Source organism: Falco biarmicus, chromosome 2 (assembly GCF_023638135.1).
Source record: "Falco biarmicus isolate bFalBia1 chromosome 2, bFalBia1.pri, whole genome shotgun sequence".
Classification (NCBI taxonomy): domain Eukaryota; kingdom Metazoa; phylum Chordata; class Aves; order Falconiformes; family Falconidae; genus Falco; species Falco biarmicus.
The window spans coordinates 76840529-76863832 of record NC_079289.1 but is presented as its reverse complement, the minus strand read 5'-3'; the positions used below and the strand labels follow the sequence as shown (position 1 = coordinate 76863832).

The 23304-nt window shown below is 39.5% G+C and overlaps 1 protein-coding gene across 2 annotated transcripts in view; it reads right to left on the bottom strand.

The window, feature by feature from the left end:
* Positions 1-23304, bottom strand: part of DOP1B (DOP1 leucine zipper like protein B) — a 51860-nt gene that overhangs the window by 4236 nt on the left and 24320 nt on the right. Inside the window, exons 13-35 of one of the 2 annotated variants that reach the window (XM_056329899.1) lie at positions 23000-23191; positions 21479-22172; positions 19678-19949; positions 18737-18889; positions 17605-17705; positions 16739-16929; positions 13298-14903; positions 12548-12659; positions 11782-11970; positions 11005-11130; positions 10256-10390; positions 9533-9588; positions 8599-8703; positions 8449-8515; positions 6981-7122; positions 6492-6574; positions 6152-6261; positions 3378-3524; positions 2897-2958; positions 2068-2196; positions 1426-1562; positions 1028-1083; positions 400-549 (exon numbers count right to left, since the gene is read on the bottom strand). In XM_056329899.1, the coding sequence (XP_056185874.1) occupies positions 400-549; positions 1028-1083; positions 1426-1562; positions 2068-2196; positions 2897-2958; positions 3378-3524; positions 6152-6261; positions 6492-6574; positions 6981-7122; positions 8449-8515; positions 8599-8703; positions 9533-9588; positions 10256-10390; positions 11005-11130; positions 11782-11970; positions 12548-12659; positions 13298-14903; positions 16739-16929; positions 17605-17705; positions 18737-18889; positions 19678-19949; positions 21479-22172; positions 23000-23191 (5015 nt within the window). Of the gene's footprint in view, positions 1-399; positions 550-1027; positions 1084-1425; positions 1563-2067; positions 2197-2896; positions 2959-3377; positions 3525-6151; positions 6262-6491; positions 6575-6980; positions 7123-8448; positions 8516-8598; positions 8704-9532; positions 9589-10255; positions 10391-11004; positions 11131-11781; positions 11971-12547; positions 12660-13297; positions 14907-16738; positions 16930-17604; positions 17706-18736; positions 18890-19677; positions 19950-21478; positions 22173-22999; positions 23192-23304 lie in introns of both variants that reach the window. The other variant, XM_056329898.1, reaches the window with a different exon arrangement.

Below are 23304 nucleotides of genomic sequence, written 5' to 3'. Positions count from 1 at the left end.
GGTTTGTTTACAGAAAGCTGTCATAACTATAATTTTATGCTAGTACCAGGGCCAAACTTAATGAACAAGGATGTTAATATCATGCCAGTATTTAAATGCAACTAGCTAAAAAAAAAAAAAAAATCTCAAGTGTGTGCAAAGGAAGAAGAACAGACTCCATCCTTCTCCCAGTTTAACAAGTTAAAGAATCTGTTAATGATGATAGTAAGATCCTCCTACACTGACAAGACCAAATTGTTTTTCCAAATACCCAGAATTACATCTGCCTAAGTATCAATAACTGCACTTGTAAAAAGAACTGATGGCAAAATTTAGTCTAGAAGAAAGTAGATCTGTAATTACTTCAAAGGATAAGAGTGGTAACAACCCAGAGAACAGGTCAGTAATTAGAGGACTTACATTTGAAACAACTGCATCCTGTCAGGTGGAAACGAAAGCGCTGTGTCCAAAAACTTACAAGCTGATAAGTACAAGGACAGCTCATTCTGCTGTATGTCATATCCACTGCCATCACCCAAGACTTTCTGTTTGCTTATTTTGCTGTTGCTCCTGTGTTAGTTACAATTAAGAAGTGTACCATTAAAACATAAATCCACTAAATGTTTTTCATTCAGTAAAAGAGAAATGCACACATTTACACAAATGAGCACTTGCACTTGTGTGCAACAAAAATTATTTTTGTTCTGTATAAGCACTGTGATTAATAAAAGTCTGTTAGAAGTAATTAAACTATTCAGAAAAAATGGCAACGTGTTAAAATATCGAAATGCTGACTTAGTATCTCTTCTTTTTTTGTATGCAACTAATAAGTGGTACTTAACAGTTTTTTAATATATCACTATTTTAGCTGCTGAAAAAAAAAAGTCCTAAACTGTGATTCATCAGTACTAGAAATACACAAGTGCAATAAGAAAAAATCCTGTTGTCTCCTCCCTATCCCAGATAATAAGTAAATAAATAAAAAATTGCAGATACAGAACAAGCACAGCTTTCACAAGTTCTCTACCAGACAAATGTTAATTCTTACTTTGATGGTTCATCTTCTTCAGTTAAATCTTCTTCCAGCTGTAGAAATGTCTGAATCTTTAAAGAAATAAATTATTTATGGGGATGCTGAAAGATTCATACAACTCAATCACAAAAAAGATAGGCTTCACATATCTTGTATGTAGAACCACAGACCCTTAGTTTACTCTTACGATTTGCAACAAATTAAGAAACCATGCAAGAGATTAATTCTACTCTTGTTGCTAATGTAATCAAAAAGGTATTTCCTAATCACAGTGTTAATTCTGTTCCCAAATTATCAAACTAATGTATGAAAACATTTCCTTTTTCAAACAGAGGGTGTATTTGGGAGGAAGAAAAAGGTGAAACGGGAAAAAACACACACTAATTAGTTTCAAGTTACTACTTATTCCTTACCAATTCAGTTACCATAATTGGCCACAATGAAGTTAGATGCTGAGGAGAAATTCTCAACAAAAGAACTCTGAAGAAGAGAAACATCTGTGCAGCAACTATAGACGTCTGCCCAACACGGAGGTTCTCAGTCAGTCGTTCTGAAGTAAACATAAAAAAAACCCCAAACAGACAGAGAGGAGTATTTTCCTGAATGCATGTTGCTTTGGGAAATAAAAAATGTAGAGGTGGCAAAACAAAATTTTTGCTCCATCATCAGTTTTGGGTTGAGTCCCTTGCAACTCTATTAACAAAACCATGATTCAGAAAAAGTCTGAAGACATGGTGGCTTTATATTGGACAAAATATTATCAAAACTGACATTTAAGGAGAACAACAATAGTCCAAGAGTGGCTGGAAGACTGCCACTAAATAATCATGTTTCCAGTTGTATTTTCAGACCAAAGGCTTTGGAACCCAGATTCCTGTCTCCCGCTTAATGAGATTATGTATTTGTTAGAATTCAAAGATGCACAGCATCATAAATTTTGTTAAAAACTTTTAAAAAATGGGAGTACGTGTTGGAAAACAGGTGACATTCCTTTCTTACAATTTATATATATGTTACAGCTGAAAAAAAAAGGCAGGTTAAATTACAAATCTTACCTTGTATTAAGGGAAGATAGAGATGATATTGATCCGTCTCTCCACTGAAGACAGCGAAAGCTTGCCGCTTCAACAACATTGCTTTTTGCTCAAAACTTGGGTACAGTTTTAAGGCGCTGCTCTGCATATCTATAACAAAGATAAGAATTACCTACTGTATAAAGACTTCCTTTGTTTGGGGCTGAAAATAATTCCTACGTCCTGAAATATTTTAAAAAGAAAAACTTGGATTTGGGTCTACTGATTGGTGAATTAGTCTCACACTGTAAACCTTCAACTGTTCTTTTAGAAGACCTGAAAAAAGAGACTAAAGCTGATTCTTCCTTTGAAGCTCTACGCAAATTTAAGGGGTCCTATCCCACCCCTTCCCCTAGGACTTACTGTTCTACACTCCCCTCAAACCTGAATTAGAGGTCAAAGCATATTGCTCAAAGGTTTTCTGTACTGGTGCACCATATTCCTACAGCTTGATGCCAGTATACAGGCACCTCCAAAGTTAGCCAAAGTCTCCTTGCTTTCTAACAGGGAACAGCTGCAAAATGTCACACTTCAGCAACTTAAAATTATGGCAAAATGTGAATGGGGGAGTCCAACATTAGCATTTCTAGAACAAAAATACTTATGGTGTGTTTTAGACATGATCAAAATACAGAATAAACTTAGCACAGCTTTTAGCTGTAAATAAAGTTGACAATACAGTCGATTATGGAGATGCAGCATTGCCTGCATTTTCTTGATACATTAGTACATTAAAAGTGCACTTCAATAGGTTAAATGCAAATACATTTCAAATTAATGTAGAAGTAAGTTATCAGTATCTGATACTTACTCATCAAATCTTTAAACATAGTTTTCTCATGTGTTAGAAGATGATCAATAATGGATCTCCAACTGGAAAAGATATAGAAAGAATTAGATAACCAGAGAAAGCTTTGGTATACATTCACCTCAGAAAAGATTTTGGTCAAACCTTTCATACAAGGAAACAGTTTCCAAATGGTATTCAATCTTCAGAGTCTTACCTGTTTAACACATACTACATTCTAAGTCCTCCAGCAATACTGTATGCAGTTCCCTAATCACTAAGGGGAGTATCAGCATAAGACAGATTTATTCTTATGCACGATAATGAAAATTTAAGTGAATGTATTTAGTAGTATTAGTGGTTGAGACCCATTTTTAACATTATTACATTCTGTAAGAAAGTACAAGCCAGAATATTTTTTTTCCCCATATTAGCCATTCTGCTTTAAAGACTTCCTTTCCAAATTCATAATAGAATCTCAGAGCACTACAATCTCATGTCTTACTGAGTACATGAAGTGTCCATCTGGAAAAAAGCTGGATCCATATACAACTCGAGAACTTCTTTTTTCCAGGCTCGCTTGGTATAGGCGTATCCACTCAATGAGCTGAGCAACTGAGCACCAGCACGAAAACTAGGAATGTTGTAGGCACTAGGGGAAGGGAACAATAATAATAAATACATATTTTTTTTAAGTTAAGTTTATGTAACCAGAAAATAAACTCTGGGGTTCCCCAGAACTTCTAACCAAATTGTCTCAGTAATAGGCTTTGTCAACATTAACTGGTAACTTGGAGCCGCAGGGGATCAAAACAGCTTGTACAGAAGCTTCTCACATTTCCAGTCTACGTAGTTTGGGGAGGTATTTTCAGTTTAGATGTATCACAGCACAGTACTGCCTGTTTCCACTACAGGTATGGTTCAAAACTTCCCTGAAAAAACTTTCCAATAAGCTTTGCACCCTTTTCATTAGACCCCTTTAGAAGGTATCACAGTAGGCTTCATCTGTCACCCAGATAACAATTCCATGTCAGTTCTCATGTCATCATCACTTGTATAGAAATCTCACTTATGAGCCTTTTTCTCCTTGTGCTGCCCTGTGCACCATCCCACTCCAGATCTGGACACTGTGCTCTGCAAGGCGCAGTAGGGAGGGAGTGTTGGTCTCAAGGTGAAGGGACCCTGCGTGAACTAACGCTTGTCCTGTGGCACCTCAGTTTCACCGAGGACGCCGATGCGAAACAGCATCCTGCTATGAATCCTCACTACAGTAACTGCTTTGCCTGTGGCTGAACAAAGGTTTCAGGCTGGGAAGGTGGTGCTCAGACTGACAGGAACATGACTTTTGGTTGAGAAGGGATGCTGTCAAGGTCTTCTGTTTGAGCTGGCAACACACCTTCAGCAGCCTCAGTGTTGTCAAGGAGGTGGGGGTAGGCTACTGCCTTTTTGTGGAGACTGGCAACCAAACTCCTGCTGATTTGGGAGGACAGTGGCATGAAGACAGTCTTGGAGGTTATGGTCCAACTGCTGTGCTGCATGTATGAGTAACATGAAAATCATATAGCCTATCTATGGGCCTAAGGGGGGCTCCACATTCTTAACCAGTGACCATCTTGTTATGGTCATGGCTACACAGCTCACAGGGACTGCTGGCCTTGCCAGGCTGAAACTGGAGAACCATCAAAGGACATCTCTAGACATCTCAGCAACTTCACGATGACCGATGCCCATGTCTTTTGAACCATCATTCTCAGACCAAAGGGCATGGTAGTATCTTTGCAAGAAAAAACAAGCTGGCTGACTCCTGGTGTTCAGATCTATGCTAGCATTGCAGCAGCTGTCATTTATCCTCTGCAGCAGTCACAAGGACGTTCTTACAGCAGCAGTGTCCATGCCAATTTTAACTGTACCATTTCCACACATGGGCAGAGATGGACCAAGTGTTTGGCTTGCAGCCATTGCCTCAAACCAGGCCTAGCGTGGCAGCGTGATGCCAGCATTCCCAGGAACAGTTTCAGTGGTGGCTGTATGCAGGGTTTTCCATATTTGCTGCAAACAGCAAGGGCACTGGGTGCATGTGCATGATGGTATATGCCCTGGTCAACAAAAGCAACATACACTCCATTCATCAAGAATCTGACTTGGTCAGGGGTGAAGCAGACAGAAAACACTTAGTAGATATGATGGAAAATGTACAATTATAATGAATAGAAAATAGCTTCCCAAAATTTCTCTGCATCATTTTTAATCCATCCCCCTTGAGAGGGAGCATGGAAATGTCTTCAAACCCTGCTGCTCTCTGAGGCTTGCAAGCTTTAATGCTCACTTCCCAGTGACACTCAATCCATCATCCCTTTTCAGCATGCCTGGTTGTATCTTCCCTGACCCTCTATACCCCTTTTTTTCCTGCTCTTCACTGTATACAGGGTACTAACCTAAGCAACACTCCAGTCAACCCCTACCCATCCACCACCACAACCCACGAGCTGTGGCTGATGCTCTTCCACACCTCAGATTAGATCGGTCTGCTCAGAAAAACATAGTAGCCAAAAGGGAGCAGCTGGGAGGAAGGGAAACTTGGCAACAGCTACAGCAGGAGCAGCTCCAACTCAGAAAAACGGAACTGGCAGGGAGCAGGGAAGAGAAGGGGAAGGTTGCTTCCCGTCACTTGGCGGAGAGCTGCTGGAAAAGGTAGGGTTTGCTTTCTGAGAGATCTGTGAATAGCACTGGGAGAAACATGGGGAGAGATGCATGAGGCAGGCTGAGGAACCAGGACCAACTGATAAGGCCCTGGAAGACGGAATGGAAACCCCCACAGCAAGGTAATGTTCTCATCTTCCTTCTCGTGTCCCTGTGGGAAAAAGGTTATACTGTTCATCTGACAGAGGGTATCATCCATCTCTCCCACACTTATGTTTTTGGCTGAAAAACTAGGTAGACTATAGGCAGATATTGTAGCCTTCCTACTTCATGATGGGTCCTGTGACCTGCCCAGTACTCTACTGCCCCACCCCACAGTCTCTCTCCATTACCTAACATACACAGAAAGGGGAGCTTTAAGTAAAGGCCTACAAAAAACCTACACAGGAGGAACACCTACAGCTAAACAGAGCTGTCAAAGCTCAAACAAAAAGTTTCAGCTCCTGGGGGAAATACAGCTCAAACCTTATTAGAATGGAAACAAAGGAGAGGACAAACTGAAGAAAACCCAAAAGTCTTACAGTTGCAGTCAAAAAATTCAGACTTAAGAAAAATCACATGCACAGAGAGAGAAGTCACCTGTGGTTGCGTAGGTAAGGAAACACGTAATAAAGCAAACGTGAAATCAATGGCACAGCTTTCTCCTTCTCATCACTCCGGTAAACCATGTCCAAAAGAGAAGCAAGAACCTTAAAAATGAAAAGAACATCTCTTTAAACCTCTAGTTGGTATTTCTGTCAAAAGGGGAAAGCATGCCTTATTTCAGGCTAGAATGCGTGCACACATGGAATGCCCCAAGAAAGATTTAGGCCCCCATTTAATCTGCCAGGAAAACCTGATGCATTCATCTGCTCAGTAATACCAATACTAAACCACCGCACAGATGAGAGCAGCAACTATAAAACTGGTTCCTACTTACTTCTGCAAGGAGAGAAAGAGCTTGGACACTGTATATTGAAGGAGCAGAGGCAGAAACCATTGAAGATGGTGCCACTGATGTATCTAAAAGAGGTAAAATTATTTAGTTTTCCCTTCAGGTATGTTTAAATTTTGCTGTTTTCCTAATTTTCTTCCCAAACAAAACTGATGTTATTTTTTGGTATTACAGTGAAATAAATGCCTCTGGATATGCTGCCACAATGACATACCTCATGCCCCATACTGTTCTGTCCCGTGTATTGCATGCACCTGCAATAAGTCTTCCTCTGCATTATACACAATCTGCAGGTATTTACTAAACCCGCTTAGGCTGACATTGTTATTGGAGGATAATGCATTTTTTGTTGTTTTACTTTTTGTCTGTATTACTCCCATCTCATGCAAACAACATACTGTCAAATACGTTGTACTCTTCACTGACTTAAGTAGAAGAGAGGAAGCAGCAGAAAATCAGACAAAATCACATTACCATTCACATCTTCAATGTTGAAGTCATCTGGTAAAATCTGAGGCTGAGCTTTCACTTCCAAGTTCCGGCTCAGCCAGCTAGTCTGTTCCAGAGAAGAACCAGCAACAGTCCCTACAGCCTCCAAGATTTTTTGGGTCACCTCCTATAACATAACCAGACAACGTGGCATCAGATGAAAGCTATCATCACTTGGCCAATCCAGCAAAATCCTTTTTATATGGAACATGTCAGAAGGATCAGAATTAGGCACTTTTATCTCTTAGAAACATACATACTTCTCTGATTTAACTATCTGTGCTCTCAAGATGACTAACTACTGCTCACTTCAAATAAGAACAGGTAAGAAAATGAGAAGCAGGAAAAACTTTTAAGTTAGCTTATCATGGAAGTTTTACTCATGATTTTCCATGCAAGCCATTACCATTAACATTGTATTGATTTGGCATTTGGCATCAGTCCTGCCACACTTTACACATTAGCTGTCACCTGTCAAAGACATGATCTAAATTGTTCAGCCCCTCAGAAATGGCATACCAATGCCTTTATTGTTTTGAACACTGTTCCTTTTTATTCCTTTTATATTCAGAGAACATTAAGTGAGGCAGGGTTTTATCCTACAGCAATCCGACTGTTCATATTTCAGTCTTTCTATTAGGGGTAAGCAAGACATGGCATCAAACTTCTCACTCCAGCATATTTAATTCCCAGTGAAATGAAAAGCTGGCCACTCTAATGAAACCAAATCCCAAGAATCCAAAGCAAATCAGAGGTCACTTGTGAACAGGCTATAAGATAGTAAGATTGCAAAACTGTCTTTTTATCATTGCCATTTTGCTGGCAAGTCTCTGAAGCAGAAGTGGAGACTTAATTTCTCCGTTGGCACACAAAAGTCCTATAACCACAACACTATCTGATCTCATACACAGCATTATGTTGGCTCAGTGTCAAAACTGCACCCAAGTAGGTAGTGCTTAAACTGTTCTGGTGAAATCACAGTTGCCATAGGAAGAGAGTCCTGCTCTACTCCAGCCCTTCTTTGCATAAAAGGTGAGCTGACAGTCATTTACATTGCCAAACACAGTTATGAGCTTCAAGAATAATTATGCTACTAATTTTCCTAGATAGTTTTGAGATTTCAATACTTACACATATGACATGAACTCATGATACCACACTTGTGTTATGATTTAAATTCTGAGAAATCATAAAATTATCTAGCAAAAACAGCTTTGAAAAGTCCATAGTTACCATTGCAATTTCATGCATTTTTGACAAAATTTTGCTAGAGATGTCTGTGCATCTTGTCTCATATTTGAGCCTCCCATATTTACCAGGCCTAAGCCAAAATGTGTGGATGCAGATTCACACATTCTAAAAGCACAGATGAATTCAGATACAAAGATCAGGTCATCTTCACTTTTACTTAGATTTACAATGCCAGATTTTTGAACTAAAGGTATACATGTACCTGTAAGTCTTTTTGGTCTTTTTTGTTTTCTAGAGTAGGTGTCCTCGTCACAAAGTCATTCAGAGTACTGTGGGAAAATCAATTCACTCTAAGTTAGTAATTGGACAGGTCTACTCCATGCATCTATAAGCCTTCTCTCTTATGCAGTACCTGAGAAGAAGAAAGTGTCCAGGAGGAGCTAAATTCAACTGCACAGACTCTTTGAGAAGTCCTAACAAGGACTGGAAGTTCTCCTGCAAGGCTGAAACAGGCAATCTGCCAAAAAAAACAATACCAAATCACACCCAAGTCTGAAGATAGAGTTAAGGAAAAAACAAAAACCAACATATATAGGTAACTTGGTGGCTTAAAAGCTTCCATCAATATCAGTCCTTTAGATCCTGCCCTGTGCTAACTGATCCAGCAATGTGGTATAAATATCCAGCAGCACAGGCAATATGCATACACCACTAAATGCTAGCAGCACATGCAGTATGCCAGACAGCACTGTAAGAGGGCTGAGTCTTCAGGGACAAGAAAAGGAATAGTTTAGCTAACCACTCCACTGCATGCCAACCTACTTATCTCCATAGCTTATTCCATACAGTATATTGTGCAGTCTGATATATCCCAAGGCTTCCATTTGAGAAAAGCCAAGTATGTGAAGAAGAGTTTTGATCAAAAGGAGTATTTCCAACCAACTGCCTGACCCACTACATGTCCAGCACAGACTGCAGCCATAGCAGTTCTATGAAATTTGAAAGTTCTCTATCCATTCATCTGGCAACACAGAACAGATAAGGAGAAAGATCCTAAGAAATTATACAAGTGTCTTGCTAATGAGATGCCTAAAGTATGTTGCTCTACTGGTACGCAATAAGGCTTTCAGACTGGCATTATCAACAGATCAATGGAACATAACGTCATAGCCCTGTTATTTTGTGTCTATCTGTTACTTAACAAAGAAGTGGCAATAACCGTTTCCTACATAAAGGTGTCCTGTGATACAGTGACACAAAGATCAAAGTAAAGCAGAAATAGTGATGCTAGCTGTTATCTTAACTGGAGTCAAACAGAAAATTCTCTTTTATAATGGCTGAATTACCTTTGAATGAAAGCATAACTGAACTGCAGCACTGGAATATCTACAAGAGAAGATTTCTGAAAAATAAAAGCAAAACTGCCATTATTTGCCATTCAGAAAAAAACAGAAGGTCCAAGCTGTTGAATGTGTTCAATGGTTAACACACCCTTCTTCGAAGCCCCTTGTACTCCAACAGGTGACCAACTATGATAAAATTATCTACACAGCAGTATGAGGGAATTCAGAGCTTTAAGAGAGGACCCTAGTTCAGAAGCACTCACATTATTTTGCATTATCTGCTACAGTTTATTCAGAGCTGTAGGAGCTCATACAATGGTGTGCACAGTAGCAAAACTGGTTTCCTTGTAAACCAAGTGGAAAGTGGAAGACTCAGTGTGAAGTATTTTTAACTGTTCAGATAAGGGTAGAAAGATAGAAATGTATTGCTGAGCTGTGTATCTGCAGCAGCTTTATGAAAATTGTCAGCATCTTCAGTACTGGAGGACCCCACACATTTTCATTACCAGCAACTTCTCCAGCAAAATATTCTGAAGAACTTACACTGATGGATAACACCACAGAAACGCACATTCTGAAAAACATAACTTATTGAAAGCAAAAGAGAATCACACACTTAAAAAGAAAAACACCAAACCCCAACTTTCCTTCTAATATTTAGAAAACACATTAGAATAGACCCAGAATAGAATATATTAAAAAAAAAGGAATTATCTTCATGGTTACCTCTTCTCCCTTGATTTGTGATGGTTTCTTGACTACCTCTTTGACTAGATGTAATATAGTGTCAATTTTCAATGTCTTAAGTGCACATATTAAATCCACAAGAATAAGCTGCGATGCACTAGCCACTGGAATAATCTGACAAAACAAAAACCACACCCCTCAGAAGAATGTACCAGGCAAAATATGAAGCTGAAAAAACAGCTTTTTGTGTAATTATTCAAATATCAATACTTATACAAAATGGAAATTGAACAAGTTAAATCAAGCATGCGACAATTTTTCACACACAAATCTTCTCCCAACACCTTCATGAAAACAACTTCATTATGCTCAGATGAAAGCAGAAAAGAAAGAGGTGTTCTGCTCAGAATAAATGCTTAGTTCCAGGGAATACTACAACTCTAACGTTTCTCTGGAAATGGAGCTGATTCAAGGTCTTTAAAATATAATTGGCAAGTTACAATCCCAAGTGTACAATTCAGTATTGAATAAAGAAAATGGCTATTACTATCAGATTTAAACCGTCACACCGTCCTTTTTATTTCATTATCTATTTAGGTTTAATTGTAGTCCTGATGCTTTGTGTAATTATGTATAAATGAGTGTTTCAGATTTTTCAGTGGCTTACCACTGTCACAGATAAAAAACCTCAAAGAATCTATAAACAAGCCCAGAGTTTAGAACTGATAATATAAATGTAACATTTGCCTTTACACTGGAAAACTAAGGGTGCCTTTCTTTAGTTTCACCTTGATTTTACTTTGATTCCTATGAGGTTTCTTGCTATTCCATACTGCTGCAATTGCTGCCATCAACTGGATTCCAAGTTGTGCTGTCAATGGATTCATGAAGTCAAGTATTTTAGTTCTTAATGTCTATAGAGGGGAAAAAAATAACCATGAATGCTAAACTTTGTAAGGCAAAGACTATCTCAGTTTGTAAAACATTCTTCCTTTTCCCAAGATGTTCAGAAATACACAACAAAAAAATCTGTTCATATGCTTGGCAGTCAGATTAGTTTTGATTATTTATTTATGAGTTAGTGCATCCTTATTACAGATGGAAGTTAAATTTGTTGGAAAACATATTGCAAAATAGAAAAAGTAACTTCTTGTGTTACATTCTCTCTTCTCCTACAGATATTTTTCACTACTATGATTTATCAATATCCACAGAAGGGAAAAGTCTAGTATTTTTATTCCTTCGGGTACATGTTCTACTGCCTGCAGACAGTTCAGAGGTGGTTAGCTCTACAGCAGCTATTAACAGAAGCTCACAGAAAAATCAAAACATTAAACAGATCAGGTAAGGGTGCAGAGGGGCAAAAAGAACAGCAAAGACAATCTAATTTTATAGGTAAGTACTGTGCAAGTCTGTAGCTGATAAGAGTTCTTAAAAAATTCTTTGTAGCCCATTATCATTCTGGGAATGGCAAAACTATTCCTAAGAACTCTATGTGAAATGCACTGGTGATGGAGGGAATGATAAGGATGATGAGATACACAGCAGTTTAAAAGAACTCCTACTTTGGTTGCTTTAAAGTAGACTGAAGAAGAGCCTTTAGTTGTTCCAAAGAAGTCAGTTGGTCTTTTCTGAGAGTCTTCCCTCTTTATAACACTCCAAAGAAGGGACATGGTATTAATAATGCGAGGCAATTCTTCCAAAATGGCATTCCTAGCATTTCTCAGGTTTGCAGGTTCAGCTAAACATGATGACTAGAAAAAACAAATATGAATGTTAAAATACATTATATTATGCACTACAGAGTGACTGCTCTTATTCTATACTTAGGAGAATTATACCCAACTTTAATTCAACCATTCTATTTCCGATATATACTGCTGCCATCAGTCTACTGAATTTGCTGTTCACTATTCTGGCACAGAAAGAGTTAATTTGTCTAGGCAATTACTTGGATAATATCCTCTTCTGACAAATGTTATAGGAATTAAAGTTGTAGAGAACATATCAGCATGTTATCAACTCAAAAGAAAACAGAAGGCTTTGCTAACAACAGAGCAACTGTAGACACAATACACAGGACTAGTATTTGTGCGACCAAGATCATCATGAACATCTTCTGCTTAAAATTAACTTTCCTGTCTTCAAATAAAAAGAAATTAAAGTTCAGTCCCCCCTCCCTTACACTTTTACTTAGTTCACTTCTTTAAGGTTATCTTCTTGTACAACAGCTACTTTACTACTTATATTCACCTCTGAATGAAAAAGGGATGCATACTTTGAAGAACTGGTGCCAAAGCATCAAGGGAGTGGTAGGCATTAAGCACTTACCTTTTTAGTTTGATTAGGGTGATCCAGAAGGCAGAAGTGACCAATGGTTGTCAGACCTTCCAAAAGGGTTAGTGGGTAATCAGGTGTAACATTTTCTCTTTTAGAAGTTAAGCTGTGGGGTGGGTGGGGAGGGAAGGAAAAAACCCAGTTAACAGGCCAAGTGGTATTTCCTTGATTAAAAATTCCAGTAGAAGTAGAAATCTGTTTCTGCTCAACAGTTAAATAGAACATTGGAATGACCAGACAGGAATATCAAAACAAAGGATTCAGAAACTATGCTTGGACAATCCCATTTCCCTGTCTAGATCTTTCAGAATATTATTTCCCACCTGACCATAAATCTTTAGTGTTCAATTGTTTTTCCCTACTCCTTTCACTTACTGCCTGTTCTGAACAGTACTACTGTATTTTTCTTCTCCAGGGTGTCTCTCCTCAATTAGTCCTCCAAAATCCTCAGTCTTGTTAAAACTCTGAACTTTTTACTTGGATGGCAGGCAGAGGGGGGCAGGGAATATCACTGCTGCTGGTCATTCTTGCTGCTGGTCCCCTTTCTTCCTCAACTGCAGCGAGCCCTGCTGCAACAACAGCGCTTCCACCTCACCTGGGCTCAATGGACAGATGCCTGCATGTACAGCAGAGTTTGAGGATCAACCTCTGGGAGTCACAATGCTAGACCAGTAAGTTACTATGCACTGCTCTGTAGTACGGGGAACTTTTCTGCATAACAACCCCCAAACTGCAGACTCTTACCTTGCAGATGCTTTTGCAGATGTCTTCACAGCTTCATTTTCATACTGTTTGACAAGCTCATCCAGGTTTTTACATATCTGTACAACAAATGGTGCCACAGTCCAGCCTAAGGACTTCCCAAAATAGGGCAGGGAACACGTGACTAAGCCTACCCAAGTGGGATGCATCCCATAGCCATACTCTGGTTGCAAACCTCTAACCACAGCAGAGACGAATAATCCCTGTGAAGTTATTGGGTGTGGATAGACATATTGCATTGCACCAATAGCTTGCTGGAAATTAAGAGCCTGCTGCCATTCCTTAGAGAGATCTGGCTGATTCTCCTGTTCCTCATGAGTCTGTCCAAGGTGGTGCTCCAAGACAATCAATACCTGCAAGAGCTTCAGCAACTCAATCTGGAGTGGGTGCTCGCTCCATATTTGATCGTGCCCAAAATTGATTAGGCTCTCTTCAAAGAGTTCTTCAGTAACATTAACTCCATCTGCCATAAGCAATTCATACCGTTTCTGACTTGTGTACATAGATGCAGACAAAGAAAGAAGAACAAACTCCTGAATTTTGCATCTTCCTAGCAAACTGTGTATGAACTCTACATTCTTATTCTCTGCTGCCTTTGCCATGGTAGCTAGCTGGGTCATCATTCTAATCAGGACTTCCACACTTTTTACCTGAACATCTCTGTTGCCAAGCACGTCTCTGTGTGTGACCTTCAAGTAGCATGGATAATACGAGCGCAGAAAACTGAGACAGAGGTAAGTGAGCAATTCTATTAGCAGAGAATGGGGACACATGGTTGGCGACTGGGTCTGAAGCTTGCCATAAAAACTCTGCCCTACAAGAGCTTCCTGATGACGAGCTAATAGATTGTAAATAAGATTCAAATGTGCTGTGGAGCTGGTATCCATGCTTGTACTAGCTACAGCTTCAATAAATTCTTTAGGGTTTGTTTTAAGCACTGCCTCCAGAACAGAAAAAGCATACAATACTCTCTTAGAATCATAAGGCTGCAAATATAGCAGCATGTGTTTAAACAGTGCCTCAATCATCTCCTGTTTTTCCTTCTGTTGCTTAAGCAACCTAGAATGGGTAATTTCCTGGAGCTCCAAGTCCACCTCTTCATCACTTGACAAAGACTCTGATGCTTGAGTCCTCTCAGAGTCAGCACGCACAAGGTTTAGTGCTGCACTGGATTTGGAGCTTTCAGGAAGAAATGCAGTAAGCAAACTCACATGGTTTGTGGTCTCTTTGCCATCAGTTGCAGCACTCTCATTGTCCTCATTGCTCACTTCCTGCAGCTCCAGAGAAGGAGAAAAAGAGGATGTATTTTCACTGTCATGGCCTGTACTGGTGTCTGTTGATTCTGTGTGCTCACTACTGTCTTGGTCACCACCTGCTTCCTGTGAAGTTACTGGATTACAAGAGCCATTGTTTTCAGACTGTTTGGTTTTTAACTCCGGCTTCTCTGGATCTTTTTCCACTTCTGCCCAAATTGCTTCTCTATCGACGGTAGTAAACTGGCTCAATGGAAGGTTTTCCTCAGAATTGCTCTCAGAGATGCCAGACTCTTTCAAAGAGGCCTTTTTCTTGCAAAGCCAATCATGTATATCTTCTGGAAAAAAAATAAATTATTTTTTTCCCCCAAAAGAGCACATAATTGTCTTTTTCACACATAGAATCATAGAACAGTTTGGGTTGGAAGGGACCTTTATAGGTCATCTAGTCCACACAACATGCTTTAATTTTGAATCAATCGTTGTAAGAAAAAAAAAGGTTAAAAAGCTACTCTGCTCTAGTCTAGTATTAATTGTAACAAGTCAAGCTAAACCCCCCCCCCCCCCCCGGGTTAAGGCAAGAATTCTTTTTTTTAAAGTGGTAGAGCAGTCCTAGTTTACTGTAAGTGCAAGAGAATAGGATCAAAATATAAAGCACATACTGTTTCTCTTATGCTATGACTCCCTAGATGTGACAATTTTTTTTATGCTTCCTAAGCATAAAATGTTTGCTGAGATCACAAGGGAAATAAGAAGGATAGCAACAGAGGGATTCTTACTTTTTTATTTTAAAATGTATTATTTTTTTAAGAGCTAATGTTTTACTTGATCACATGCTGTGGAACAAGGAAGGAATATATTAGCCCTGTGTTTGTATAGCATCTAATAAACAGGTCCCTTTGGATGCTATAAATGTCTGCCATCTAACTATTTGCCAGTCAAGACAGACAATCAATTATGCAAGCAGACAGCTATGTTAACAGTAATGAGACAGACAGGTGACACAGAAGTTTCTTTACACAAAACTGCTGGACACTTCTCCACTGTCTTCCAGCTGTGCTCCAGGAAACAACCTTGGCTACTTGGGCCAAACAGTGCATTGTCTCATACCCTTACCACTCCCAGCAATCCCAACCTGAACAGACTTCTCAACAATCCCAAACCTGAAGAGACTGCCAGCCTTCATGGGACTCTCTGCACTTGGAGCAAACCCTGGCTCCATACCTGTCTCAGTCTTCCTCAGCTGCTCCTGACAGGTCTCTGTCACACTTGTCTGTTCCACATTTGACACACATATCATATGTGGTTCACAATGTTCTTCTTATGGGTCTTAAAATGGACATCTTCCAGCTGTCAAATTTAGCCTGTCAAGGTAAAGAGTCCCTGCCAAATTCTTAAATTTGTGTGACTGGAGGTCATCTTTAATTGCAGACACCTCTCTTTGCTTCTACATCCTAGCTCTGGGAAACCTAAGACATACGCCACAAGGGCTCAGGTCTCCTCTTGAATCAAGACAGATCTTTGGACAAAGACATTTTAATTTTCTGAAGCCAGCAGAATTAAGCGGGGGTTTTGTGTGGTATGCCCTAAACAGCAAGATGTTCCTCACAACCTGTCTGATTACTTTAACGTGATGCCGAGGGAATCATTAACTAATATTCTGAACAAAGAAACTGGTATGAAGGTGCATGGTGTGCTGGGGCAAGACTGAGTGGAGAGAGTAAGATCTGCCTGTCCATCCTGCCTACTGGAACAGTTCCTGGACTGACACAGTCACCAAACTGCTCCTGGATTTCATTTGGTTGCAGACCTAGTTTTGCTCAAGAAGGGATCTGGTGAACAGTGAACACACATGCAGTGTGGATCATCTGGGAATGGCAAAGACGAGTGTGGGACAAGAACCCAAAGCAAAGCAGGGAGCAATCCAAACCAACAGCGTAGGTGCAGCCACCAGAAAACGATCATCAGGCCTTCAACTAGCATGACTTACTCCTGAACTCTGTTTTAAGAATCACTGTAGGTGCTTGGATAATGAGGAGTCTGTGGAACTGAAGCAAGACAGCTCACGGTAATAGGATGCCATTGCATTTCAGAGACTACCTTCAGCAGGTGTTCAGGAGTATGCAATGCTATGTTAGCCCTTATAGTTTCAGTCCAAGAACAGTTTTACCTGCTGAATTTTTCTGTTTGATGTAGTGGATGGACGTGCGCTGTGTCTTAGGATGAAGCAGCAGCAGCAGGACTGGTTCAAGAATCCGTGCAACATCATTAAGTGAAAGAGCACGGATCAGCCAGCCCTGTGCTGCAGCACCAATTGCGCCATCTGAACAATTGAGACTGTCCAGTACCACAAACAGAGACCTGAGTGGAGAAATCAGAACGAAGAAGTACAATTGAAATCCCTAAAAAAAGTTAATGCAAACAACAAAATAGTGGCAGGGAACAGACACAGTGCATGTTCAAGTAGGCACCAGCCAATGGCTCATGTCTACTAAAAACAACTTGATCATGCATATTTTCCTGAGCTGAGCTCAAGTACACATGCATTTGTACAAGCAAGGCCATACATATACTCACAGTCTAGAAGAGCAGCATATTTTAAAATGCTTTCACGTACTTATTTAGAAAGACTTTTAATGCTTTTGTTTCATTTTATACAAAGGTTATGGTCTCAAAAATAGGAAGTAGAACTATTATTTTTTTCTTTGCACAAGTACCTGGTTCTGTTTCCTTTGGGAAAAAATCTAACCCACTCCAAGATAAAAAATGGCTGCTATGCAGGAACTTGTCCGCAAGCTACTCTTCATACATGAAGCTCTTCCTATTTTTACAGAAATTTCCTTCACACAAAGAAGTGCACCATGCACACAGAATGCTTTGCAAAGGTAATAGTGCAAGGAAGCTGAAGATCTTCCTTTTGCTCATTTTTTGCTCCCTCTACAGAGAACTTTTTCCCACCTCAGAAAAAAGAACAGAATAAAGCACGATATAGTAAATATATAAATGTAAGTCCAAGCCAGTGGAAATGGAAAATACCTATCAAAGGACCGATTGTGAGAAGTCACTCTGCTGCCTTGGATCTCTCTGGTCAGATGCCACATGACAGAGAATCTGAACAGTGCTTCCAGCCTTGTCCCCTTTGCAAGGAAACAAGACAGATACATATTTTTTGCAGCATTTATCTCCAAGAAAGTTTTAGTGATTTTTAAACCTCTAGCAGAACAACCATTATTGTATAGATGACTGCTAATCCTTCTCAGGTAGCTTGAGAGCATTTTTCTGTTTTGCAATAGACTAAACCAAAATGCCATATATCTGTGAATGCACAGCCAAAACTCAACAGCCACTGGGTTTGTAGGAGCAAAAAACCAGATATGCCAATACACAAAAAATGTATTTCAAGACTCCTGTGTATAAACATTTTAGTCTTGGCTTGATGTTAGGGAGGTTTAAAAGCTGGATGACAAACAGGAAGACATTGTTATACAAGGTAGTGTTTATTACTGGTAATTTTGTTCAAAAGATTTTAAAAGATTTCCAAACTTTTAAGTTTCAAAATTGCAAGAGGAAAGATACGAAACCAACACCAAAGACTGAAGGTGGCTGGTTTAAGTTTTATTGTGCAAGGCATTTCTCACAAATATGCTGTAAGTTATTAAAGAACTGTTCTGTCATTAAACTAAGTAATAAAATAATTAGTAACTGACTCACTTAAAATACTGCTTACTTATTATGAGAACTAAATAATAAGGTGGACACAGGGTCAACATTATGTTGACATACACTTACAAGGTAATAAAGTCTTTTGTTGGAATATGAAGTTTACAGAATCAGCACAAAATAAAATTATTTTAGAGTTACTGGTGGAGCTGGCTTAGGTTGAAAATACTGTCAAAACCTGTAAGTTTTTAGATACTACATGATTTGGGATGAAACTAAAAAAGCTTTGGCATTGATAGAACTTGTATCCAAGGATTAATTTTAGCAGTAATCCCATGATGAACAAATCCCAGGGAACTGTAAAGGCATGGACAGAGTCTGTCAGACTCCTGGAAGACAGAGGGACCATGGGAGTGAAGAAGCGGGGTAGAAAGGAACTGGAGGGAGTCTGGGAAGCACTGCAACAACTCTACAGTGATGAAGAGGCTTCCATAACTACAGGACTTACTTTATCACGATCCAAAAGTGCATGGCAGATAATGTCTTCACAGATATTTGCCGATGGTGCCAAGCAGTGCAACCTGTAGAACAGTTCCACACAGGCAATGTGATGCTCCCGTGTCTCTTTGTTCAGCTGATTCCAGAGGACACAGGCTACTTTCTAGGGAAAAAATAATAAATGAATAAATAAATAAATATTTAAGTGCCATTTCTTCCCTGACTTACAAGCTTATTGCATAAATGTCCTCTATTACCAAAAGGGATTTCCAAATTGTCTTAGTTTAGCAAAGAGTAAGAATTCAGGTCATACACTCAGACTTAAAGGAATGCAACTTTCCTACCCTAGTAGGACAGGTAATTCAAATGTACGTGCACCAGAAATGAAGAAAAGCATTTCTGCTTTCATTTTCTGAGTCAAAACTTAACAGGCTGTACATGTGTCAGGCACAGCAATTGGAAACACAGTTATTAAGAAAACGATCTTGGAACCAATGCTGATACCAACACCAATATCAATAAATGGTCAGGAGAAGGAAAGCATCTTTGAAACATACATACTCTAAATGAGGAGGATGGATTGTTTTCAGTTTTATTCACCCACTAACATTTTCTCTTATTAGAGTGGTATCAGTTGTCTAAAGTGTAGCTTTCAACTAATGAAACCAAACCCTTCAAGTCAGAAATCAACTATACCTACCCACCAGGAATTTGGACACAAAAACAACTAGCAACTTGAAAATAACCTGCTGCTTTTGAACATCCTGCTGGGAAGCACACATATAAGCATGCAATTGCTTTCAAATGCTTGTGGAAGCAAAACTCAGTAGTGGGTCATTCTAACACAAACATGCTGCTCCCGAACATCCATGCAAATAACATTTCCTTTCCTACCCCATCCTTAGAGGTTCAGTGTAGCTAGGCAGTAAAAAAGAAAAAGAAAATTGACACCTGGTAGAAATCTGTTTTCTCTGAGATGATCTTTAGAATTTCAGGAGCAATGGGAGGAAGGGTGACCATCTGTAGCTTTCCAAAGAAGGGGTTGTGGCCAGACACTTTGTACCGCTTCATTCTGTCTTCTATCACAAGTGCCAGTGACTGGGAATGGTTGATCACCTCCAGCAGCGTGAAGATGGACACGTTCTGAACATAGCAGTCATTCACACAACAGCATATTGTCATTAAGGACTTCAGCCACAGAGGGAAGCCGGCATCACAACCTCCTTAGAAAGTAAGTGAGAAAAAAGACTTTGAATAATCTCAAGGTTATGGTTGAATTTCCAAGAATTCTTTAATCAAGCTCACAGGACCAAGATACAAAAATGACTGCCCAAATTCAACTGTCATGCTATTATGAAGTTCCTTACTTCAGAAGGGACTTGATTCAAAGCAAGTTATATTCTTTCTCCTATTTCTCCAGGCAGAAAGCTCTTGCAGGACCTCAGTAACCCAGTAACTAGTGGATTTCTGCTTTCCAGTTTATGCTTATTCACAACTAGTTTTTACAGCTGCTGTTTTCCAGCTGTTATTGTCAAAAACAACAGTAGAGGTCTGCTGATCCAAGGATGCTCTTTCAGGTAGCATTGAGGCATGTCATTTCAGCCACCATGAAGAACACAAGGAACAGATATGGCTAACATCAAGTCAAGCCATATTTCCAAGTGAATAATCAGACCAAGTTTTATTAAGGCTTGACTGGAGACAGTCTGAAGTATGAGTTCACACCTCTGGCTTCAAAAGCAAATGTTGTAACTGCTTTACTACCACAACAAAATGTCCACTCTTCCTTCTTCACATCAGACAAATTTTATATCAAATTCAACCCAGACCTTCATTATCAGAGGTTCTCTCCTTTTGACTTTAAACTTTACTTTATTCTCCAGGGTGTGCAGTTGAAAAGAATTTTGAAAGTAAACTTCTATAATCATATAATCATAGGATGATATTTCAAAGAAACACAATTATGAAAGCAAAACTTCTAAGTTCAGCTATATTGCTGACCATATGCAAGGCAACGCAAATATGCAAAAGTGTTCATGTCAAGCAGACAGCTCACCTATGCAGATGATGGGCATATCATCACTTCGCTAAGGAAGACAGCAGAAATTTGTACTGAGGTGAGGAAGATTTTCCAGATTCCCACTTCTCCATTCACTACAAACCTATCTTGTCAACTACTTTTCAGGCCAATAACTGCTCCTGCTAAAGCTGATTAATTAACTTGAATTTCCAGAACAAACAGGCCCCTCCAGCTATACAAGATTATTCTTATTCTTTTCAGCTTACATCAGACTCCTTTGAATTCAGAGGGTTAGGGAAAGACCTGGTTTTGTTTCTATTATGGTTTAGAGAGTTTTCCACCTACACACATCTTCCTCTAATACATTCTTTTCCTTTTTTCTGGGGGGGTGGGGAGGCATACATGGACAAGGGGTACTGATTTCCTGAAAATGCTGTACCATGCCTCAAGGCTCTATAGGCCAGAAGGTCTCTTCATCCTTTCAGCTACAAGTTTTGTAGTGAAAGCTTTCAAAAGAATGTGGTAAAAAGCTTGGTAAAATTTGTCCCTCGGCTACAAGACATAAAACACATGCTGATGTGAGTAGGTCTTTAATTCACATGCAGCTTGCCTTCAGCCCTGTCGAAAGGCATTACTACTGGCTCTGGTGACATGTCTTGCAAATAGCCAAGCTCACACTGCTATTTACATCCTCAAATGCTCAAGTTGCCCAGTAAAGGAATCTTTTCTTACCAGGAACCTGAAACAAAGAGAGATACAACTGTTCCATCTCCTCTTCTGAAAGATAGACGGGGAATGTAGTACAATCCAACAAAAGGTGACAAGCCGCAGAGAAAGCTTCCTTGCAGTCACCTCTAAGGGGTCCCAAGACAAGCATCACTTGCTCTAAGTCCCACTCTTCTTCCTCCTTTTCCTTGTGATTACTGGAGTTGCAGTCAGGAGGAAGAGGATTAGAACTCTTGTTCTTGAATGGTGACCCACGAACTGAGAACAAGTCTGAAAGCATTTGTTTAAACTGAGGTACAGTGATTTGCTTTGCATCCCATGGGCTCTTTTTCTTGCTAGCACTTTCAAGTAATCTGTAGCCATTCTCTTTCTTCTCTTTTCCACTCAGATTCATTGCTGACATGCTTTCGTTACTTGTTTCTTGAATTTGCACCCCAAAAATGTATTTACTGGAAAACTTGGCAACCAGCTCTTGGATGCAATACAAAGTCTTCTGAATGCTCCCCCCTTTCTTCCAGACATCATCTCTCTCAAGGGTCACAGTTGGCATCCCCAGGTGCTGAGAGAGCTCTGGGGAGGAAGCACTTAGACCAATGCCACTGTCTTCTGACTTCAGGGGAGGGAATGGAGCCTCATCCTCCTCCTGCAGCTCAGATTTAGTCTCCAAGGTTATGTCCACATCTTCCTTTTTCACTGGGCTCTAAAACAGGAATGTTAATGTGGTTAATGTGGCACTGCATAGATAATTTTCAACTATGTAAAACTGTGACAGGCATTGGGGAACAGCAATGACAGAAAAATCCCCTAGTATTTGCAATTTCCAGATACAGATTATTTTTACAAAATCTTGAGACACAGTTATTTGTAAGCAGTTCAGTTCAATTGCATTTAAAACCTAACAGTTGTTTGTATAATCCTCACACCTTGAGTCATCAAACACCAACAGATCCATAGCTACAGATCCCTAGCAAATGGAAATGTTTCCTTAAAATCAAGTCACCACTACAACAGTATTACATGTTAGATTATTTCTAGTCAAATGCATGTATTTGTTCAACTACAAAACTTCGGCAGGCTATGCTTGTGTGATTGCTTTATGCCATCTACTCCTCGTTCCCTATCATGGTCTCTTGCACACAAAGAATAGCACATTGTGTTAATTAATTGAAAGCCTTGCAGACCTAATGAGCTGTAAAGCTGGACTTGATTTGGCAACTTGAATCTTTAGCAACTGCAGGATGCTGAGTACCTTTTCAAAACCACCAAGATCACATTCTTCTTAAGATGTATGATTATAGCCTCAGTTTCAGACAAGACTACACCCCTTCACTGTCAAATAATTCAACCAAGTCATAACTGAATACTCAGTAACAAGGCATCACATAGCTCTGGAAAGCATCAAGGTAAGTTTCAAAAATCTTTATTGCTGCAGTAATCATCTAGATTTAAGTTAGGAGAACTAGCATGTTAAAATAAGTTATGTCACTAAAAAATTTAAACATTTATGAGTAGTTGAAAAACACCTACCCCATTTCCACTTCCTGTCTCAATGTCCAAATAGGAAGGGGGCATTTGCACTTTGCTCAGCACCTTAAAACAGGTCTTTAAAGCATGAGTGAGTTCTGGTAAACCTAAGAGTTCCATATTTTCCAGGAGACACTGCACCATATAACTGAGCATCTGTGGAAGATACTGAGTTTGCACTTCAGAGTAGAGTTCCTAAAATAAATAAGAATTGTTTAAAATAGTTATCACATATTATTCAGCTGTCTAGCAAAACTGATCAATGATTAAGTCCATTCATGAATGGTTAAGCTGTACAAACTTTCTTC